The sequence below is a fragment of the Aulonocara sp. 'chitande type north' Nkhata Bay genome, linkage group LG15 (assembly GCF_057382095.1).
Source record: "Aulonocara sp. 'chitande type north' Nkhata Bay isolate Kocher_YH1m ecotype deep benthic linkage group LG15, A_spYH_male_GT1.1, whole genome shotgun sequence".
NCBI lineage: Eukaryota > Metazoa > Chordata > Actinopteri > Cichliformes > Cichlidae > Aulonocara > Aulonocara sp. 'chitande type north' Nkhata Bay.
Genome location: NC_141358.1, coordinates 8,886,044 through 8,908,756, shown reverse-complemented (window position 1 = coordinate 8,908,756; position 22,713 = coordinate 8,886,044). Strand labels below are relative to the sequence as shown.

Sequence of the window (22,713 nt, the reverse complement as noted above, 5' to 3'; positions counted from 1 at the left end):
ATGGAGGAGATCAAAACTCCAGACATCCAGAGGCCCCCAGAACACAAGAGACCATGGAAGACCAACAGAGGGGCAGCCGCGCCACTGTTCCAGTAAGAGCTGAGGAGAGTCCCAGATGAGGGCTCACTCAGCAGCCGCGGAGCAGAAGCCAGGGGGAGTTGCAGTGACGCGCCCATGAGCTCCGCCGGCCCCCAGCTGTGCCTGAGTGACCGAGCCCCAGGCCGAGAGGCCGGGGGCACCCCACCTCCGAAGGGGCCCAAGCGAGCCCTAGGCTCCAGGCCCCGATAAGCGGCCGCCAAGGAGTGAGCCGGTGTGTGCCTGGACGCCCACCCCCAGACACAAAGAACCACCAACGCACCTACACCTGAGGGAGTCCGCCACTGGCAGGGGAAGTGGTGGTGGGCGGAGATAGGCCTCCAAACCTTGGAGGGCCTGAGGTGTCCCCCAGAGAGGTGGCGTCTGATACCCAACCTGACATATAGACACAGACATACAGGCACACACAGACACAAACATCCATTCCCCCCCCCCCCCCCCCCCCCCATGCTCTCATATGCACTCACTCCACACTCAACCAACGTGGAGACAGACATAAAGAGTACACACGATCACACTCCCCAAGCGTACTCTACAAACCGGGTCTAGGTACCCTTGCCCCTGGAGGGGGGAACTGCACCCAGACCCAGGTGGTGTTACCCTTTTCCCTGCGGTGGGGAGAGGCAGACCACCCCGACTCCGTAGCAGCAGGGAGGCCCCACACTCCAGACCGCAGTCGGACGGCCAACTCCTCCTAGCCCTCCCGCTCCAGCAGGCCGCAGAGAACGGGGGTGGGAGAAGACTCCAAACCTCACTCCACCCGCTCATTGTAGTGTTGATGCATGTGTGTTCTAAGGTGCAATTAAAACCCAGGAGGGCATGGAGCTACCTGCCAAGGAGCAGCAGGTAAGCGCATAGTCCCTCCTGCTAGCCCTCAATGTCTAAGTGTATTTAAAATCGAGAGGTGGGCAACGACGCCAGGGGTGAGGTGTACACCCTGATGGTAATTTGGACTCCGTGATTGTGCCCACCCCCAAGATCCTATATGTATGTGTAATGAGAGTGTGAATAATGTGAATGTCTAAGTTGTGGGATAAAATTGAGGCAGAGGCAGCTAGAAGGGGACAGAGGGGGGGGGGGGGGGGGGGGGGGGTAGCCTCCTCTGCACCCTGGTGACATACCCCTACTCCAAGGCCCTGCATGTGTGGGTGGTTGTGGTGGAGCGGGAAGAGGGAGGCAGCTGGAGATGGGGAGGGAAGGAAGGGAGGGGCAGGTAACCCCTCCCTGGGGCCAGCTCCCCCGCTGACCCCAGTAGGCACTCCCATACTCCGCGACCCGCCAGGGAAAGGGGTCCAGGCCCTTCCAGACCGGGGCCCAGTGCAGCAGCGCCCCCCGGCCCCACAGAGCCCGGGACAGTCCACCCAACCCCACCACAGAGAAAACTGCACCCACCCCACCATCCACCCATCTTCCAGACTACATAAGACAGTAAACGCCCAGGCTGAGATCTTCCTCCACCTCTCCTGTATCTCCCCCTCCTGCAGAGAGAGTTCCTGAAGAGAGGAAAGCTCCTGCAAGATGTGACCATCTCCCCCACCAGTTGAAGAGCCCCCCAGGCGGCTCGACGCACCGGCGGCACCCTGCTCCAGGGCTGGGCCCCCATGCACCCACCCGCCCACAACCCCGGCAACACACCAACCAGGACCCAAGCCCCCAAGGCCCGGCCCGGGCCCCAGCCCAGAGACGGAGCACCCCCAGAACCCCACGCCCATCCCGGACCCACCCAGGGCCAGCCAGGCTACCAGGTCAGTAACCCACGTCCGTCAGCACAGACCCTCCCCTAGCCCCGCTGCACGCAGCCGCGAGGAAACAGTCACCTGAGAGCCAACAGAGCCCCCAACCGGACATGACCGCTACCCCGGGTTGAGCCCCCCAAGGAAGATGCCTCCGGTGAACCCCCCGACGCCCTAAGCCTGTCCCTACCCCCACACCAATCACAACAGTGAAGGCGGGACCAAACTATGACCCCCCACCCCCACTAGGTGATGGAGCTGATAAAAGGAGCCCAGAGCAATTGATCTGATGTGGTGGCAGAGGCTGTGTCAAGACTAATGTAATCTAATAGATAATTTCTATATTGGTTAGAATTAAGATTATTTTTATTTTTCCAGTTCATGAGGACTGTTTTCTTGGCTATGCATAGGGCAGTGAAAATCATATGGGCTATATTCTTTTCTGAAGGGACATTATCTAAGCTGCCCAGTAAACACACTAAGGGGGAAGTTGGAATGTTACATTTCAGACACTTTGATAAGTCTTCACATATCTCGCGCCAAAACTTTTGCACTGGTGGACAGAACCAAAGAGCGTGGATGTAATTGTCTGGTGTATTGCCTTGACAGTCTGAGCAGTTGTTGGAAGATGTAAAGCCCATCTTGAACATCCGATGACCTGTATAGTGCACTCTATGTAGTATTTTGTATTGTATTAATTGCAGACTGGGTTTTTTAATTAATTTAAAGGTTTTTAAGCAAATCTGAGACCAGAAGTTTTGGTCTAAGCTGACTGATAAATCTGCTTCCCACTTTGCAATAGGAAGGGATATTGATTCATCTAATTTAGAAAGTGTTCTGTATATTTTAGATAATAATTTGGGGGATTTAAGAGTAAGAAAATGTGCCGCGCTTGGTGGTGTTTGTAATTCAACTTGACTGAGGTTAAATTTTTTTTTTTTTTACTATGGATTTAATTTGTTGATATTCTAAAAATCTTGTCTTGTTGATCCCATATTGTGCAACTAGTCTGTCAAATGGAATAAATTCTGTTCCCTCTAATATATGTTCTAAGTATTTAATTCCTTTACAACTCCATTCTGGGAAATTAATCATATTATTGTTTTGTAATATGTCAGGGTTATTCCAGATAGGTGTACGTTTGCATGGGATTAATGAAGACTCCGTTATTTTTAGAAACTCCCACCATGCTGTCAGAGAAAAGCTGATGTTGATACTTTTAAAGCATTCATGTCTTTTGATGTTTGAGCTAATAAATGGTAGGTCTGAAATCTCTAGATCCTTGCATAGTGCCTGTTCAACATCTAGCCAGGGCTCAACTAAGAAGGTATGTTTTAACCATTCTGAGATGAACTGAAGCCTGCTGGCTAAGAAGTATTGGTGAAAATTAGGCAGATCTAATCCTCCTCTATCCTTGGTTCTTTGTAGCGTTTTTAAGCTGATACGCGGGGGTTTATCTTTCCAAAGTTCGTTTAAACCTGTGACAGGTTTATGAGTTTCTTGTAATAAAACAACATCTGCCTGTAGTTTTTTAAGCTGGTTAAATATCTTTAACCTCTTTCCTCTGGTGCCAGCTCCATTTACATTCCATGTGGAAAACCTCAGCATGCCCATAATTGTGTGTGTATGTCTAATGATGTACGCTGGGTGTTTCGTTTAGACAGGTGGAGAGAATGTGGAAACATCCCTTGTTTGTAAATAGAAAGAGAAAAAGAAGTGTGGTGAGAGGCTCCATAAGTCTGACTATGTGTGTGAATATTCACTAATATGAACAAGCGTGGCTTGCTTATGTGTCCTGCAAGTCTGTGCGTGCTGTTAGGCTGTTGTAAATGTGCTGCCCTTGAGCTGATGTGTTTGCGTGATCGTGGTGTGAAAATATGGAGAAATAGAGGGTGTTGTTTGTAGGTGAGTGGGGAAGTAGGTGACCACAGCAGTGAAAGACAAGAGAAAGAAAGAAACCACCTGAACTGTGAGCAACAACAACAAAAAAGAAACGAAACGGAAACATTCCAATTAAAGCAATGACGGAGGGTGACGGTGTTATATCTGCTATGACATCATACTGATATTACTAGGTTAAACCCATGTTAAAGGGGAAAGTGTGAATGAATAAGAAAAGAGTGTAGCGGGTTCTTATCTGGAGTGCAGTCAATATAACCACGGTGTGGTGCCGGGGTCGCGGTACAGCTGTCCGTCCACGTAGAGCCGGTCCACGGCGATGACAGCACGGGAGCCTTTCTGGATGAAGCTACGTCGAACTGGGAACAGGACCTTGCGTCGTTCCAGGATCTCTTTGGGGAACTGGTCGTTCACGCTGAAGTCCGTTCCTTTCAGCTCTCTGCCGCGACTCTTCACCTGTTCCTTCTGTTTGAATTGACCGAATTTGGCCACAATAGGCCGTGGTCTCCCGGTCCGCGACCGCGCGCCCCCCAAGCGATGTACTCTATCGAAGTTGATGTTCTTTACGGTGTCCTCCGGCAGCTTCAGGTGGATTTTGATGAAGCTTTTCACCGTTGCCTCTGCGTATCACAAAGTATCACACTTTTACACATAAATATAAATGTATGAAACAGGCCTGGCTCCACAGTTTGATGCCTAACAAGTGAAAGATCCCTAGTTTGATTCTGGGAGGAAACACAAATCCTCAAAGGTTGAGTCAGGAAGGGGATCCAGCATATATCCGACCCCTTGCAAATAAGGAGCAGCTGAAATTAGTAAACATATTAGTGTCCGTGATGTTTGTTGTAAAAAATACTAGGCATACTTTGCACATAATTAATTACTCAACCCTTATACACATGTTTAAAATATTTTATGTGCAGATGAAAAGAAAGTTGGTGTTTATATCTAAAGTTATCGACATTTGGAGGCATCAGTCTGTCTGGGGAGAACCTTTACCATTTCACTTGGAAACATAATGCCAGAATAGCATGCTTCCGTACCCATCTAATAGTATCTATTGAAAGCTGGAGATTGGACGACCCTAGTAGGGAACTAGGAAGCTAGACATCAATGACACGAAATGAAAGGAAGAGACAGGCAAGCACGGGTCGTTGATGAACAGCAACTCCAGGCAGCTTAAACAGTGTCACTTACGTGCTACTTGGTTACTTGGATGTATGCCAGCTGAGCCATCAGCTCATGCGTGCTGGGGCTGAGATCAGCTGATCTGCTGCAATTTGCGGCTGAGGTTAGGTTTCCAGCTAACGCTACGCTTGATTTCTCATGTTGCACCACTGAAGGCAGGCTGTGATGGACGGGTGACCTGTCTGAAGTGTTCTCCATATCTCGCTCTACTATAAATCAGCTTCTGTACAGGCTTTGGCCTCCTGCAAACCTAAGTTGGATAAACAGTTAAGAAAAAAAAAAATCATTACCACAATTTGCATGCTAATGATGTGAAAACAAGGGCAGGGCAAGAACTGTAAAACTGCTGTGCCTGACTTCTTTTTTTTACTTCAGAAACTTGGATTTCATGCTGAACCAGCTGCAGCACTATTCCCCTTCTAATCTGAAAATAGCAGGTGCATTCTCTGAGGAGTGGGCTTGCATCAGATAATGCTCATGGTAATGTCATCCTTTCCCAAACTAGTCTAAACATGGCTGACTCTGTAACATTTTTGCAGGTGTGTTAATGTTACAGCTGTTAATCTGACATGATGAGTGTTGGGCTGATTGTCTGTCCTCTGGAGTTGTGATGAGAGGAGAGAAGATTTTTACTTCTTTATATATACCCTTTTTATCCCCCACCCTTTTCTTTCTTTCTTTCTTTCTTTTTTTTTTTTGCTGTGTGATCGACAGTAAAAGTTTGCTCTGTCTGACTTTTCTGCTCTACAGTTCTCCTCAATTATTTAGGTGAATGAGCAGAGAGCAGAATTGGGCTCCGCTGACACATTTGCAACTGTTTAGTGTTAAAAATCAGCTCCTCATTATATGAACTCTATAGAAGAGCATAAAAAGATGCAGTATTGTGTCTGTAGAAAACATTAAAACATTGCCTTAAAGCAAATAAAACAGCTGCTGCATTCCTGTTGTTAGTTAAGTTAGGAAGGATTTTCCTCAAATCATGCAAAACCTATAAAACATGATGGATTCCAACAACACCTGCTGCATTTAGGGCTTGTCAGGGATTGTGTACATCTCTCTCCGAGCAAGCCTGTGTACAAATATTTCACATAAGGGCGTCTATAAATTGTATGAGTGTGTATGTGCTTGAGACCAGTGTGTTGGCTGTGCCCCTGATGCCTGGCTGACTGGTCCCAGTAAAGAGTGGAGCTGATATAAACAGGCCTGGTTGTTCCCATGTCTCTGTTTACACTGGGAGACCCCAGAGCAGCACTACACAGGGTACTGGATTCCCTCTTCAGAGCGAACTCGCACACTATTCATCTCTGTCTCATACAGAAACCATTACTCACAAGCATACACATACAGTACACCGGCACGGAGGTACAGCGTACATGCGTCAAAGTGGAAATTCACCTACACACATGTTACTTAAGCATTTCTGTTGTTGCATCTCCTTCCCCTTGCGCTTATCACTTAGACCTTTTTCTTACTGTAAACATTCCACACAAAGCCATCAAACCAATGCTGATCTCAGTTGTGCAACACTCCTGCAAACACTCTTAAAAGCTCTCTAAGTCCTTTTGAAATGGGCCTGTGATGCACACCCAACATAAACAGAACCTAACAAACACTCCCAGTTTACAGGGAAAAGACACTAACATAAGGAAGTCAAGTTTTTCAAAGAAATTTGGTAGACGTTAGAAGGCAGGAAGAGACTTTTTGGTGGAATGTTTCCAGGAGATTTTTGTGACTGAGTCGAAAGAATACCAAACTGTCCAGATCATCTGGGCATTCTGATGAAAACAGACCTCTTGGGGCTTGGGAATTTATGGATACGCAAACAACTTTCACCCTTGTTAGCTGAAATATATTTTCCACCCAATAATAAATGCTTGACCAAAATTATTACCCTTCTATACTACTTTTTGCTTTTGGAGGGTTATACATATGTATTCCCAGGAATAAAAAAAAAGACAGATTTATCTTTCACTTTCCCTTTGTAACTATCTCCTTGACATGCACACACAAAGCAGTTTCAGTGATGGACCGTCTATTTATTCTTAGACATATTTGCATCTCTTAAACCGTAAGTGCTTGCATCTGTGCGTTTACATGCCGTATCATCTGACCTAATGAGAGTAAGAGCATTGTTCCCCTGGGAAGAGGCTGCCCCAGTGATATGCGGCCCAACAAATTGTAAACATACTCCTGCGCCCTGCGTCAGCTATCTCACAACACACACAAGCGAGTGCACGACGACAATGCGAGTGGTCTGACTTTCCTAACCTGCTCTAAATCTGAACCTTTATAGTAAACATCTCGGGACATCTGAACAAGCTTCTTATACGGGGATGGATGTGAATTACAAGGCTATATTTCACTGAGAGAAGACTTGTATGATTAAATGAGAGGAGGGGAAGACACAATTTGGTAACTAGGGAGGAAGAACAATAACAACAAGGCTGAATCATAAAGAAGTTATTTTGCTGTTTTGTTTGGGAGCAAGCCAGGAAGGAGAAGTGTTTGCAGCGAGCCAAGATGAAGAAGCTGGGCCACGGCTCACAATGCGCACGTGTTCATAAGCAAGTCATAAGTCAATGGGTATTAAAGCACACAAACAAACACACATGCGCACACGTACACACAGAAACTTTGAAATCTGCGATTGCTTTAGGCAACATTATCTCATAAAGATGATATGTTGTTCTTATCAGTTTAACATTTATGCTGTATTGTGCAAAGTTTATAAAATGTAAATAAATTAAAAAGAGCTCAAGTCAGACCAACAATATTCATATATAAATTATCAGTCTGCTTAAAGGTCAAAGTCCCCACAGAATGCGACAGCATGCAGGCACCTCAGCATCCATTGACTAAATTCATTCATGAGTCACAAGAGCGACTGCAAACGCTCTCATTGATAACATAAACTTTCCAAACTTCAGTCTGCTTTTGTAATCCCGTTCAGAATTCCCTGGGGAGTGTTTACTGATTCACAATCCTTGGAGATGCCACTAATCCGCACGTCTTAAATGTCAACACATCATAAAAACTGACAAAGGTTGCACACAGCAGCAGAAAATTAAATTTGCCTCATTTTCCTTCTTATGAAAGCCAACCTTCCACAAGGTGGTGCCAAACAGCTTTAAACCAACATACAGTTAGTCTGCCTGCATAGGCAGTACATTTGTATGCGCTGTAACCCAGCCTATTGCAGGGCAGGTAGGCAGTCATGAAATATTAAATATTTGTGATATGCTTTATTATTATGCTTTATGCTTTATTAGTCATAGGTGATTGTGATTCCATGTGCTGTTAAAGTGAGCTTTGTTAAGGCTTTTTCAGTGGTTCAGTACATTCATGTCACCTGGAGCAGTATAGGTACTAACAACCTTGTCTTTAACTTTTCAAAGATGGGAAAAAGGTCGTGTAATTATCATGTTTTTGATAACAAAATCCATGTAGGTCTACAATATCATAAGGCAATAAAAACAACAAAACAAAACTTTACAAAGAAATAGAATATGAGTTAAAAACCAACAAACAAACTGACACAAAATCAAAGAACACACACACTAACTAAAAGCCTCCTCAACCCAATTGGATCTAATTCTGGGAATTTAAAAGACCTCCATCCATGGTGACTGAGATGTCTAATAGACACTGAGAAAGTCAGACTTGTACTGGGGGCTAAAGTCACTGACTGGTTAAAGAACTAATAGCAGTATTTTGGTGGTAAATCTGGATTGAACTGGAAGCCAATAAAATGACTTCAGTACTGGTGTAATCTTTCCATGTGCATGTAAGGACTCTGGCTGCTGCATTCTAGATGAGTTTACGTCACCCTACTGATAATTTGGATAATACTGCACACAGAGCATTACAGTAGTCTAAGCTGCTTGATATAAATGCATCGGCTACTTTCTCAGAGTCAGTTTGAGGTAAGAATTTTCAGAATTTTCATATATTTTTAAGTGGCAGAATGCAGTTCTGGTGACCTTATTATTATGACTATCAAAGCTAAGATCGCCATCCAAAATCATGCCAAGGTTCCTGACAAGCTCATGATAAACATGAAAAAGTTTCTGTCTCTGACTGTTTGGATCAACAGTGTGTCTGTGTTCACCCCCCCCCCCCCCCCCCACACACACACACACACACTTACACACAAAGCTATATATTAGGAGTTCTTATTAGTGTGAATGCTTGAAAAGCATTCACAGTATTGTTGTTGTAATCTTTATTATTATTATTATTAGTGTGAATGCTTGAAAAGCATTCACAGTATTGTTCTTCTAATCTTTATTCTATTTTATTATTATCTATTCCGTACGTTTTTTGTAATCTATCTCCTTCAAAACCGTTCAACTTAGAAAAACCATTCAAACACCATTAGATTCCTATTCTTTTGGACATGACTGCTTCTACTTTTCTCATTTTTAACATTTATATTTTTAATTTTATTCAACTTTATTCAACAAAAATTTCCCATGTATTTCAATGGGGAGACCCTTCAAATTCTCATTCAACTTACTCATTTTTAAACTCTTACTACTTCAACATACGTTCACATAGAGCCACCATTCAAACTTTAAAACGAAGACAAGACATTCAACTATTCAACTTGTATTTATCTTTTCAATATCTATTATACTTTTTCTTCAGTTCCAGTTTAAGTTTCATGATGTTTTTTCAGCCGTTTCAGAGTTTATAATGGGTGTGTATGGGACGGAATGTTGGGGCTAGAGTGAGACAGCTCAACTGCTAGAGTGAGAGGAGCAAAAAAATTAATCTTAAAATCATTTTTAAAACTGCTGCTGTGTCCACAGCGTTTGCTCTACAGCCATCATTTTACCCTCAAAACGTAGCCATCGCTGTCCTCTTTCATCCAATGTGTTTACTATTGTCCTAGGTGTTACGGTTCTTTCATAAATGTCACCAATGCACAGCCTCCTCCTTCCAACTCTTCCATAGACTCTAATGTTAAAATGGCTCAGAAGGTTCGTTTGAAAATCAGAAGAGCATGGTGTCTTTCCACTGTCACCACGTCCATATAATAAGCTCCACAGGCATGAAAACTGAGAATTAGGTAGACTAGACATTGCTGTCGCTCACGGTGAAAGAATTTTGTCAATACGACTTTTACTTTTCATTTGGGAGCGATTTGTTTCGGCCTGACTTTTCTGTTCATTTTAAGCAGCAAAAGTGAGGTGCATGTCTGTGTGCGTGTGTATGGAGCCATTGGGTGCGGTCACTATAGCAACCAGGCTCACACCTGCCTGCTTAACGAGCTCTCTCTGCCACTGTACCAAGATTCATCTTAAACACTTCTCTTTCAACTGCTGCTGTGTCCACAGTGTTAAAGCCATCATTTTACCCTCAAAACGTCGCCATCGTTGTTCTTTTTCCAACATCTTGTCTTTCAAAGCTCAGAGATGTAAACTTTTTAAACTGTGTGGGTCCAAGTGGAGGGATCACATTTTAGTCATTCAGTGATTCAAAGAATATGACCTTTTAATATTCTTTCAGATGTTTTCTGACTCTAAATGTTCTTTTCTCATTTCTTAGGTTTTTCTAATTTACAATTAAAACATTTTCAGCTTTTTTCCAACTTCTTCTTCTGTGTAACCTTCAGCTTTTAGCAGTTCAGCACCTTTGTTTTCAGGTTGAATTCGTTTTTTTTTTGTTTGTTTTTTTTATCTCATTCAATATTTTTAACTCAAAATTCAGCAATTAATTCATTTCAGTGCATACATTCAGATTCAAGCATTCACACTGCAGTTTCTTCAGAAAATGCACTTTCTAGTTATTATATTTTATTCTGTATTCCGTACGTTTTTTGTAATCCTACTCCTTCAAAACCGTTCAACTTAGAAAAACCATTCAAACACCGTTAGATTCCTATTCTTTTGGACAACACTGCTTCCATTTTTCATATTTTTAACATTTATATTTTTAATTTTATTCAACTTTATTCAACAAAAATTTATAATGTATTTCAATGGGGAGACCCTTCAAATCCTCATTCAACTTACTCATTTTTAAACTCTTACTACTTCCACATACATTGACATAGAGCCACCATTCAAACTTTAAAACGAAGACAAGACATTCAACTATTCAACTTGCATTTATCTTTTCAATATCTATTATACTTTTTCTTCAGTTCCAGTTTAAGTTTCATGATGTTTTTTCACCCGTTTCAGAGTTTATAATGGGTGTGTATGGGACGGAATGTTGGGGCTAGAGTGAGGCAGCTCAACTGCTAGAGTGAGAGGAGCAAAAAAAATAATCTTAAAATCTTTTTTAAAACTGCTGCTGTGTCCGCAGCGTTTGCTCTACAGGTATGATTTTACCCTCAAAACGTAGCCATGGCTGTCCTCTTTCATCCAATGTGTTTACTATTGTACTAGGTGTTATGGTTCTTTCATAAATGTCACCAATGCACAGCCTCCTCCCTCCAACTCTTCCATAGACTCTAATGTTAAAATGGCTCAGAAGGTTCGTTTGAAAATCAGAAGAGCATGGTGTCTTTCCACTGTCACCACGTCCATATAATAAACTCCACAGACATGAAAACTGAGAATTTGGTAGACTAGACATTGCTGTCGCTCACAGTGAAAGAATTTTGTCAATACGACTTTTACTTTTCATTTGGGAACGATTTGTTTCGGCCTGACTTTTCTGTTCATTTTAAGCAGCAAAAGTGAGGTGCATGTCTGTGTCCGTGTGTATGGAGCCATTGGGTGCGGTCACTATAGCAACCAGGCTCACACCTGCCTGCTTAACGAGCTCTCTCTCTCACTCTGCCAAGATTCATCTGAAACACTTCTCTTTCAACTGCTGCTGTGTCCACAGTGTTACAGCCATCATTTTACCCTCAAAACGTCGCCATCGTTGTTCTTTTTCCAACATCTTGTCTTTCAAAGCTCAGAGATGTAAACTTTTTAAACTGTGTGGGTCCAAGTGGAGGGATCACATTTTAGTCATTCAGTGATTCAAAGAATATGACCTTTTAATATTCTTTCAGATGTTTTCTGACTCTAAATGTTCTTTTCTCATTTCTTAGGTTTTTCTAATTTACAATTAAAACATTTTCAGCTTTTTTCCAACTTCTTCTTCTGTGTAACCTTCAGCTTTTAGCAGTTCAGCACTTTTGTTTTCAGGTTAAATTCGGGGTTTTTTTTTTATCTCATTCAAAATTTTTAACTTAAATTCAGTAATTATTTCATTTCAATGCATACATTCAGATTCAAGCATTCACACTGCAGTTTCTTCAGAAAATGCACTTTCTAGTTAAATTTTTGTTTTTCATTTTTTTGATGGTTTATAGTTTTTTCAAAAAAAAAAACTGTATTATTGCTGCACAGTTGTTTTGCAGTGTTAGTATTATATATATATATATATATATATATATATATATATATATATATATATATATATATATATATATATTTTTTTTTTTTTTTTTTTTTTTTTTTTTTTTTTTTTTTTTTTTTTAATGTAAGCAGCTAGGTACAACTTCGCAACAGAAATATATAGGCATTTGAAGTTCCCCCAGGGATCAATAAAGTATTCTGATTCTGATTAAATTATATTTTATTTTACGATCCGGAAGTTGACGTTAATTTAGCGCCCACTAGGAGCGGCTTTATTTTGTAAAACAGAAGCGGAAGGTGTCGTGTTTGTTACTGCTTGTTTGTGTGCGGAGGAAGTGGTTTGTCCACAAATTTTACTATTATCCGCCTTATTTGTGTTTTGGAATAACATCACAGAAAAAGCGAAAGCGGTAGCTGGATTCTTAAGATACAAACACCAGCCATTAACTTGCTTTAGACAGCTAGTCTGCTAGTTAGCATAGCTGACAACTTTTCATTCATTGCTGCCTGTGTACTCTTCTTTGTTGCTAGCTAACGGAAAGACCTCTTCACAACATTAGCTAGCTGAGCAGTTGCGAAATGTCGTTACCTCTTTGTTTTGCTTACAATCCCATATTAGTGCAGTTATTAGCGCAAACACCGACTCAGTGCATGTAGTTATGTTGAATTAGTTGCCGATTAGCTAGCAACATTTCCTCAAGCAAGCTTATCAGTTGCATGAGCTATAACGCAGTTTATAATACAAAGCAACGGTCTATACATTAAACGTGTCTATAAGTAACGAATTATTGACGTCGAGGGTCATATTTTGCTGTTACTTTCTTGGTTGTTAGTAGCAGTAGAAAGTAGCTAACGTGTTAGTCTGTATCGGTTTTTGTCGGGAAATTAGCTGGACGCTCAGCTAAAAGAATAATAATTGACAAAATAATATTTTCTTGCAGATATCTGAGTGATTCGTGCTTTGAGACACAGTCAAGTCTTTCAAGTGGAGGAGAACACCTTGCGGGCGAGGAGATAATTAGATGGTGGTGTGCAACTGAGGTGATAACCAATCTTCTTAGCATTTTTACTTACACTAACATACTAACTGGACTCATGAATTCAGCAAACACAAAATACATCTGCAAAATTCTGATATAGAGCAGGCACCGCAATACATATTTTTATTAATGAATGAATACATATTCATTCGTGTAGTGCAATGCCCCTTGAAGTATTTCTGATTTTAAATTTCAGAAATATTTGAAAAATGGCTTCATTTGGGTCTTTTTTTGTTTGTTTGTTTTTTAGCCCATCTTGTCTCCTTTCCCATCGGTGCAATAATGGTGAGGGGTGGCATTTTTCATGAATAAGTGAGAAGAAAAACCTCTGTGGTCCTCTTGCTGCACCACACACTTCCCCATGGATTCAAGCAATGATGAGGCACTTGATATTATTATCACCAATGTGGTGGCAACCTTTCGGACTCGGTGTCACCTCAACCTCCGCACCATTGCCTTAGAAGGAACAAATGTCATCTATAAGCCAGAAGTAGGGGTAAGTGTATTGTTATTGGTGAAACTAGAGAATGCTGCATTCATGTCAACAGTTAGAACTGAGACATGAAATTGTGACTTCTCTTTTTTTGTCCTCAGAAAGTCCTGATGAAGCTTCGTAAACCAATGATAACTGCTTCAATCTGGTCTTCAGGGAAAATCATCTGCACTGGAGCAACAAGGTAGACTGACACTCATAATGCAACATGGATACACACACCTATACCTAACTAAATGTCAAATTATTTGCTTCTTTTGGCCTCAGAAGTCTTGCTACTTTATTTGTGGGGCTGTACTGCTACGTCCCTTATCATATGTAACTAATGCAGTTAGCATTTCTCTCACATGAGAGCTGAATTACTAGTCCCCCGAATGAAATTTAAAAGTTTTGATTTAATTTAAAAGTACAGAGTAAACTAAATACTAAATTGGTATAACTATGTTTCAATTTATCAGCAGTGTAGAAATTTCAACAAGGGTTTGAGCTGTCACTTGGGAAAGCATCATGCCAAACTCAAAAGAAATCGGGTCGGACTTGAGAAAAAGAATTGTTTATGCTCACAAAGCAGGAAATGAATATACAAAGTTATCACATTGGATATCATCAAGAAATTCAAAGAGAGCCACAGAGTACTTACACAAGTGTGGCAAAGGTAGGAAGCAAAAGATTGCAAACACTCTGGAAAGAAAAGTCGCGACAGATGTGTCTAAAGACCAACTCCAAAGACACTAGTGACTGACTTAGCCAAGTCAAGAATTGTGGTAACAAAGAAGACACTCACTAGGATACAGACCAAGAAAAGCTCTACTTCTGCAGAAGAGACATCTTAGGGCAAACTGAAACATGCTAAGAACAACCTGGAGAAGGATTATACATACTTAAAGTGAATTTTTTGGTCAGATTAAGGACTGAAAACTCCAATTAATGACTGGAGACTGTTATCCAGCAGCATCCACGCAATTGAAAATTGGCGTCGGGAGGCTAATGATTTTAACCCTGGTAGTTTTTGTCAAATATTTTTATTTCTCTGTGCAAAGTCAAATAATATAAGCAGCCCAAGTAAAACTAGAATGTGCATGAATAATACTTCTGTCCTCATCTGTATTAGCCCAGTTTAGAGGTTTGGATTGTAAGTATTACTTAATTACTCAAAAAGATGTTAGTTTCTGATTATGGTTTGTATACCAAGGAATTCATTTCACTGAGTTATGCTGCCATTTATCCGTTCTTTTCTCTTCCTTCTTTTTTTTTTTTTTTTAAAGTGAGGATGAGGCAAAGCTCGGTGCTCGCAGGTTAGCACGCTGTCTGCAGAAACTAGGCTTCAAGGTAAGAATAATCACAGCAGCTGGTTTTGCATGGAAATACACAGTCAATCTGTTATTTGTTTAAACTCAGCCTACCTGAACGTTGTCCCAACTATTAAGACCACAGAGTCCCCATCTTCTGATGGTTGTTACTAGCAGGGTAACGCACAGTGTCACAAAGCTCAAACTACCTGAAACTGCAGTTATCTACATTAAGGCCATAAGACCTAAACTGGATTTCTCCTTTAATTATTGGACCTAAAATAAAAAGAAGTGTAAACTCATAAATGCGTGTATTTTGTGTCTCATATGTTTATGCTGTCTGTTCAGGTGAGGTTTTCAGCCTTCAAAGTTGTGAATGTGCTGGCAGTGTGCTCCATGCCATTTGCAGTCAATCTTATAAACTTCACGAAGAATAACCGACCCATTGCCAGGTAATGCAGTGCTGCTAAGTCACAACTGTTGCAACATTAATTAAAATCAATGCCATCATTGTCATCGTCATTATAACTATCCTGATCAAGCTGTAGCATATGTTTATCCACAGTCTTATTGCTTTCTGCTGTTTTCTTTGGGTTGTTAGCTTCATGGTGTGATACCATATTGAAAGAAAATAGTGACAACTGTGATTTCAAGTCCTGACATGAGCAGCAATAATGTGCAAAGTGAACGGGGAATAAAAGTTTAATGTTTGCTAGTGGAGGATGACCTCTAGTGGTTAGAGTAAACCTCACCGCATTGAGTGCATGTACCTGACACTACAGTGGAGCAAGCAGGCTGAAGAAGTATGTGTGTGTGTACTCTAGTTGTTGGATTTGGATTACTGTTGTACATGCTATCTGACAGAATATAGGCTGGCATCTAAACATGCATCAAGTCCGTTACTCACAAAGCTGTAGGTATAACTTTGCCGATGTGCACACATGTACTAAAAACTTTTTACCATTTACAGTTATGAACCTGAGCTCCACCCAGCTGCTACATACAGGATCAAAAATCTAAAGGCGACTATACAAGTGTTCTCAACTGGCAGCCTCACAGTTACAGGTATCTCACTCCTTACGAGGCTCAACACACACAGACACATTAAGTATCTTACCCCTTTTTATGTACAGCTAAGAAGGCACATTGGCTTAAGGGATTGAGGTCATGTAAAATGAAAGCATTTTATAACTTGTTTCAATGAGGAAAGCGGTTTGTAAATAACCCAATTCCTCCAAGAATTTTACTCAAGCGAAATTGTTTTTTGTGCTTCCTTTCGTGTGGTGCACTGTTTATCAGGCTAAAGTTGAAACCCAAGGCGGTCTTTTTTTTCCTTTTTTTTTTTTTTAAAGCTTCTATTCCAGTTCTGTTGTTTTTTCTTTGTCCTGATATATTTTTGCTGATCTTTTTCTGCTTTCACACCATCACTGGATGGCTTAGGACCAAATGTCCAGAACGTGGCCACAGCAGTGGAGCAAGTCTACCCGCTACTGTTTGAGTGTCAGAAACCCCGCTGCAAATGAAACGATACAAGACTAAGGACTCGAGCTATTGAGTACTCAAAACGGACGAAGAAGCACCTTATCCTTGGAATTGCTTGCTTTGGTTTCATCACTATGTGGCAACAGCCACAAACGTCTGAACTCATTCATAGGCTGGGCTTGGAATACCACACTTGTAACGTCCTAAAATGTCCTCGTTATTTTTTACAAAATTTTAACGTTGTTGTGGAGTTGTTGGGATCTTGTGATTTTAACAGCCTAAACCTGCAAATGTCTTCCAAACTTAATATCCTTCAGCAGGCACCCGTCCTCCTCACCTGACAGTGAAGAGGCAGGAAGTTATTTGCTGTAGCTTATTTGCTTTTGGATGTCTCTGCATGGACAGTTAAAGACCATTTTGAAACTATTTAAGATTTGGCTATATATATATATATATATATATATATATATATATATAAACCGCCGTCCAAGGTTTGTAAAAGTCCTGCACAGGTACTCTGTATTACCCGTGTTATTGCTAAAGGAGAAAAACAGCAGACAGAGAAGTGGAATATTATCAGTGTACACAATGTAAGAGCAGGCCGATATGCAGAAACACATCCACTTACAACTTAAACACACCTCAAATTTACTTCCTTTTGTTCACAATAAGGCACATTTCATTTCTTGTTGTTTCTTAATAGTTTTAAGAACATTTTGCAAATATGCTTGATGTATTTTAATGTTTTGACATGTTGAACACTTCTCAAAGGTTAAGAATATTTTCAGTTTTCAAGTGACGAGTTAAGCTGTTCATTGAACACAACCACTTGTTAGACAATATTGAGGAGATTTTTTTTATTAGCAGAGGACTAAGAAATCATTAAAACACTGTCCACAATTGCCAGTATACACACACACACACACACAAAGTAGCAAAAACATAACATGAAAAAGTAACTGACTCATAATTACAAAAGCAGCCACTCTGTGGAGTCGTACAAAGTTGTATGGCAGCACTAACACTTGTCGAAAAGGTTTCGTAATACATTCATGTGAATTCTTGAGGCAACCATGAGTGTTCGGACAGGCATAAAGGCAACATGTATGTATGTATATAAATGCATCTGATAGAAAAAATGTTGATTAAAAGCTTAGACATGCTGTTTAAATGTGTGTATGATGGAGTACTTTTTGAACTAGTGTCAACTGAAAAATTGTGGCACTTGGATTTTTGTATTTTGTATAAAAAAAAATAAAAGTGAACAGGCAACCAGTGGACTACTGTGTGGTGTATTTGCTTCCCTTTGCATGACATTGTTTTTGTGTGTGTGAACATATCCCGAGTACATGTGGAGAAGGCACTTCCCAGTTGATTTGTTTTTTTTGTTTTTTTTTTCCCTAGAATGTCTTCCATACTGTCATTAACGACTGAGATTTCCATGTCAGGCTTTGCAAACACACATTGCAACATTTAAAAGGTGATGTAAGTCAAAGTACAGGTTATAAAATGTAAATGTTTTACTCGTGCATAGGGCATCCGCTATAGAATTTGTATTCTTAAACTCATTACAGCATCGTACTAATAAAAAATAAAAGAAGGAATCGGTCTAAATCACAATTCATGCCAAACATGGCTCCTGAACCTCGTGATTTGCTTTTTTTCGCCGATTCTTTTTAAACATTCAGTAGCCGGTCTTACACAGCTAGCTGCGTGTTCCCATAAAATGCAAATGAGGAGACAAACAATTCCTTCCATATTTCATGTGGGTTTTGAACACATCCACTAACATAACTGGTATGACTGGTTTGGCCCTTGTGTACCACGTTAAATATAACAATGGGCACCAATAAAATGACACTGTGCTTAGGAATAAGCTTGCCCTCCTCCAAAGAACGAGTACCAGTTTGGGCTATTGGTGTTTGATTTTAGTTAATATAATGCCAGATTTGCTAGATGAATTTTTTTTTTTACTCAAAACGGAGAAAAAAAAATGTAAAAACTGATGGAAATCTGAGAAAAAGATTTGCTTTTTCTTGAATATAGCAATTAATACTAGAATATAATACTAGCTATGCTCATTTAAAAAAAATCAAAGGCTCCATGATGGGATCACATGTGGGCATCATCATCATCAAGAAACAGCTGTAACTACAGCCAATATAGCGACGTAGATGAGATGATTGTTGCTGAACTGCAGGCTCCTTCAGTGACAGACTGCTGCATCCTAGATGCATGAAGGAGCGTTTCCACAGGTCCTTCCTCCCTGCAGCTGTCAGACTGTACAATCAGAACTGCTCCCAACAAACATAGATGTTTACATCTGCGCTGTAACTGCAATAAGTTAATTAACCAATTCGCACTACAACCTGGTTTGCCTCTTACCTGTAGTTATTTTTATTTAATTTAATAACTGTACAGTACTCTGTTTATAATAACCATTGTCCTTAATGTAAATATGTAAGAAAAATTGTGTATGTTTCTGTTCCGTGTCCTGTGTACTGTTTGTTTGTATATGTGTCTTTTTGGCTGCTGTTACAACCAAATTTCCCCTTGTGGGACAATTAAAGGATTATTCTAGATATATGGATATTTTTGATTGTATATTGTCTTGATCGTTGCTCTTGACTCTCAGGACAGTTGTTGTGTAGGTTTGCTGTCCCTGATCAGGCTCTCTTGAGGCTGAACCGGCCTGGAAATTCTCACCTTAAAAGTCTTCCTGTTAAACAGGGAGGGGAGAAACAGAAGGTAAAAATCACTTTCACAAACCAGTTTACTAGATGTTGATGGCATAGACGTCGAATGTTCAAATTCAAATTCTATTTGTCACATACACAGTCATACACAGTACGATATGCAGTGAAATGCTTAGACTGCTCGTGACCTAAAGAAAAAAAGACTGAATAGGATAGGAAATAAATATGAAAATTAAAATGAAGGGTAAAGGGTAAATTTAGCTAGGAAGTGTTACCACTCACTTCTTAGCTAGCTCTTTTGAGATCTCCTCCAGTGTGCGACCTTTGGTGTCAGGGACAAAGAGGACGACGAATACCAGCAGAACAAAGCTCATGGTGGAGTACAGGAACATAACATTGGGCACACCGATGTTTTCTTTAAAAAACAAAAAACGAAACAATTAATATAATGCAATACCATACTTGCTGCATAAGCAACCCCGTTTCCCAAAAAATTGAGACATTATGTAAAAAAATAAAATAAATAAGAAATGATTTGCAAATCATCCAAATTTAATTTAAAAAGTCCAAATGTTGATACTGATGAATTTTATACGCATGTTCATTTTCCTTCAATAGACCAACAACACGTCCAAGCTATATACCACTATCTTACTATGAAACCTGGGATAACAATTAAGTTCCATGATTGCCCACAATGTTCAGGCAGCAGCGTATTAAAAGCAAAAACTGAAATTTGCACCATGAGTTCAGGAATTTGTAAGACCATATGAGTGCACTACAATATATGACATGCATAACTTGCACATCTTTGAATGGATTATAGCTGAGCAATGTATACAAGGACATCAGATGTTGCCATCTGGTCAACATCTACTTCAAGGAAGTCTTGCTTATTTCAGCAAGCCATTGCCAAACCACGCTTGTAGTGGCTATCTTTGTTTCTTCTTGGAGTTCTCTATTTCTCTTATATCTAAAATAAGAGTCTGGATGGACAAGAGGCTGTTTTACGCGTCGGTTTGTGCAACAACGACGGTAAAACCATCGTGTCGCTCCGCCATTCGCTTACTTTATTTCTCACAAAACTTTCACAACAAAAGCACCATATCCTTTTCAGGCTTTTCAAAATAAAACATGTAATAACTATAAATGGCGCTAACATTCCGGCCCCTAATTGTTACTGCTAAGGCATAACAATTACATATTAACACAATAAAGCGTCATTTAATATCAACACTCATAATCTAACTGGCTTAACCAAACATTATATGAAACATAAGTCACATGTGTTGAACATATATCTGTTACACATGAGGCTGATATTCAAACTGTTGCCTCCATTTCAAGCAACAAACATAACTTGTCAATAGGCCTCTCCAAAACGCTAGTTTTGGTTTTGACAAACACACGTCTGACAAGTCCATGTGAGTCTGGAACTGTTCTCTCAACCTTTCCCATTAACCAGGAACTTCTTGGTGCACTGTCATCGACTATGAGAACAACATCTCCTGGTCTCAGATTTCTCCTAGTCACTAACCACTTCTGTCTTTCTTGTAGAAGCGGCAAATACTCTTTAGTCCAACGCTTCCAAAAAATGTCTGACAGGTACTGCACCTGTCTCCACCTTTTTTTTTTGCATACAAGTCCTCTCTTTGAAACAATCCAGGTGGCAGTACTGGCTGCCCTTTAAGAAGAAGTAGATGATTAGGTGTAAGTGCGTCTAAATCATTGGGGTCATTAGACGCTCTTGTTATTGGCCTGCCGTTGACAATTGCTTCAACTTCACATAGCAATGTCCGCAAGCATTCATCATCCAGAGGTTGCTGCTTTAGGATCTGGTTAAGAATTCTTCTAACTGAGCGAATTTGTCTCTCCCAGATTCCTCCAAAATGTGACCCTGCTGGGGGGTTAAATATCCAGGTGATGCCCTTTTGCATGAGCATTTCTGAGATTTTTGAATGATTCCATCCCTTGATTGCTTCACGCATTTCCCTTTCTGCACCCACAAGGTTAGTGCCATTGTCTGATCTCATGACAGACACTTGACCTCGTCTTGCAATAAACCTCCTGAATGCATTTATGCAAGAATCAGTCTCAAGTGAGTGGGCAACTTCTATGTGTATTGCTCTAACAGCAAGACATGTAAACAATACACCATAATCGCTTAACTCTGCTGCGCCCATGCTTGACCTCAAAAGGTCCAAAATAGTCTATGCCCACATTTGTGAATGGAGGTTTGTCAGGAATCAGGCGATCTTGTGGCAAGTTTGCCATTCTTTGTTCACCAGGTTTCGCAGATGTCCTTCTACATGTTACACACTTTGACAGGATCTTTCTTATTGCTGAATCTGCCTGTGGAATCCAGAATCTTTCTCTCAGCCTGGATAATATGTAATTCCTTCCTCCATGGCCTGTTTCTTGGTGAATGTGTCTCAGAATCAAAGTAGAAACATGATGACCTTTAGGGAGAATCACTTGATGCTTAACATCGGCTGGTAGTGCAGACTCATGCAACCTACCGCCAACCCTTAAAACTCCATCCTGGACAAAAGGATCCAGCTTCACAATGTGACTGCTCCTTTTAAGCTTGTCACCTTTTTGAAGACTTGCAATTTCTTCTGCGAAGCTTTGATTTTGACAAAACTTAACAATCTCAGTTTCTCCCTTTGCAACATCTGCAGTGGTAAGTGAAGATCCCTTAATACATGTTTTGAACTGCTGCATTTGACCTGCAACCTTTTCAAATTTCCTTTTAGTGCTGTCACAGCCACTTGCTTGTGACATGAGAAGCTTCCGATGCGCACTTAACCTGCCAAGCAGCTGCTTGAACGTAAGTATCCAGGAAACTGCCTTTTTTAGACGGTACCAGTCTGAATAGTGAGAGATCAGTTTGTTCACTGGATTTTCATGTAATTTTGTAACATCCACACTCATCACCTCTTTGACTTCGAAATCATTTTTTGGTATTTCTTTAATGTCCGGTGGAATTGGCCAGTTTTTCTTATCTTTTGTCAAAAACTCTGGCCCAGCAATCCAGTTTGAACACTTCATGAATGTCTCTGTGTTCATTCCTCTTGAAGCGTGGTCAGCAGGGTTTAATTCAGAGTTTACATACATCCACTGACTTGGTTTTGTGTTGTCTCTAATAAGTGACACTCTATTTGCTACAAATGTCTTAAATCGGATGTTCTCGCTGGAAATGTACTTTAAAACAGTGCTACTGTCAGACCAAAACACAGATTCTTCTTGTGGCATTTGAAGCTCCTTTCTCATGAGCTTGTCCATTTTTACAGCAACTGCAGCTGCTGTCAACTCCAGACGTGGAATTGTTATCTGCTTCAGAGGAGACACTCTGGACTTGCCCATAATGAATGAGCAGTGAGTTTCTCTTTTCTGGTTTGTGATACGGAGGTAAGTAACGACTCCGTAACCTCTC

General features: G+C 40.7%; 2 protein-coding genes across 6 annotated transcripts in view; one reads left to right on the top strand and one right to left on the bottom strand.

Annotated features, from left to right (window-relative positions):
• Positions 1–3,321: 3,321 nt before the first annotated feature.
• Positions 3,322–22,713, bottom strand: part of slc2a12 (solute carrier family 2 member 12) — a 32,651-nt gene continuing 13,259 nt past the window's right edge. Inside the window, exons 5-6 of one of the 3 annotated variants that reach the window (XR_015125012.1) lie at positions 4,926–5,166; positions 3,322–4,348 (exon numbers count right to left, since the gene is read on the bottom strand). Coding sequence is in view for 2 of the 3 variants with exons in the window: in XM_086263848.1 (XP_086119974.1) it covers positions 19,213–19,300; positions 19,560–19,692 (221 nt within the window). In the remaining variant the exon portion in view is untranslated. Of the gene's footprint in view, positions 4,349–4,925; positions 5,167–17,134; positions 19,301–19,559; positions 19,693–22,713 lie in introns of those variants that run through there. The other 2 variants (XM_086263848.1, XM_086263849.1) reach the window with 2 other exon arrangements.
• On the top strand, positions 12,485–17,876 carry tbpl1 (TBP-like 1). 3 transcript variants are annotated; one of them, XM_086263851.1, is made up of 8 exons: positions 12,485–12,615; positions 13,219–13,318; positions 13,568–13,813; positions 13,912–13,994; positions 15,076–15,139; positions 15,448–15,551; positions 16,070–16,164; positions 16,540–17,876. In XM_086263851.1, exons 3-8 carry the CDS (start codon positions 13,679–13,681, stop codon positions 16,620–16,622), a joined length of 564 nt encoding a protein of 187 aa, XP_086119977.1. In that variant the 5' UTR covers positions 12,485–12,615; positions 13,219–13,318; positions 13,568–13,678; the 3' UTR covers positions 16,623–17,876. The 3 variants fall into 3 exon arrangements, with proteins under 3 accessions (XP_086119977.1, XP_086119976.1, XP_086119978.1); XM_086263850.1 differs by having other exon boundaries at positions 12,549–12,687; XM_086263852.1 differs by having other exon boundaries at positions 12,552–12,601.

What these genes read in the sequence shown, in the direction of transcription:
- tbpl1 (XM_086263851.1), top strand. Translation starts at nt 13,679, where the DNA reads ATGGATTCAAGCAATGATGAGGCACTTGATATTATTATCACCAATGTG. An exon ending in TGCAGAAACTAGGCTTCAAG is followed by an intron (nt 15,140 to 15,447) that starts GTAAGAATAATC and finishes CTGTCTGTTCAG; the next exon opens with GTGAGGTTTTCAGCCTTCAA. An exon ending in AATAACCGACCCATTGCCAG is followed by an intron (nt 15,552 to 16,069) that starts GTAATGCAGTGC and finishes TACCATTTACAG; the next exon opens with TTATGAACCTGAGCTCCACC.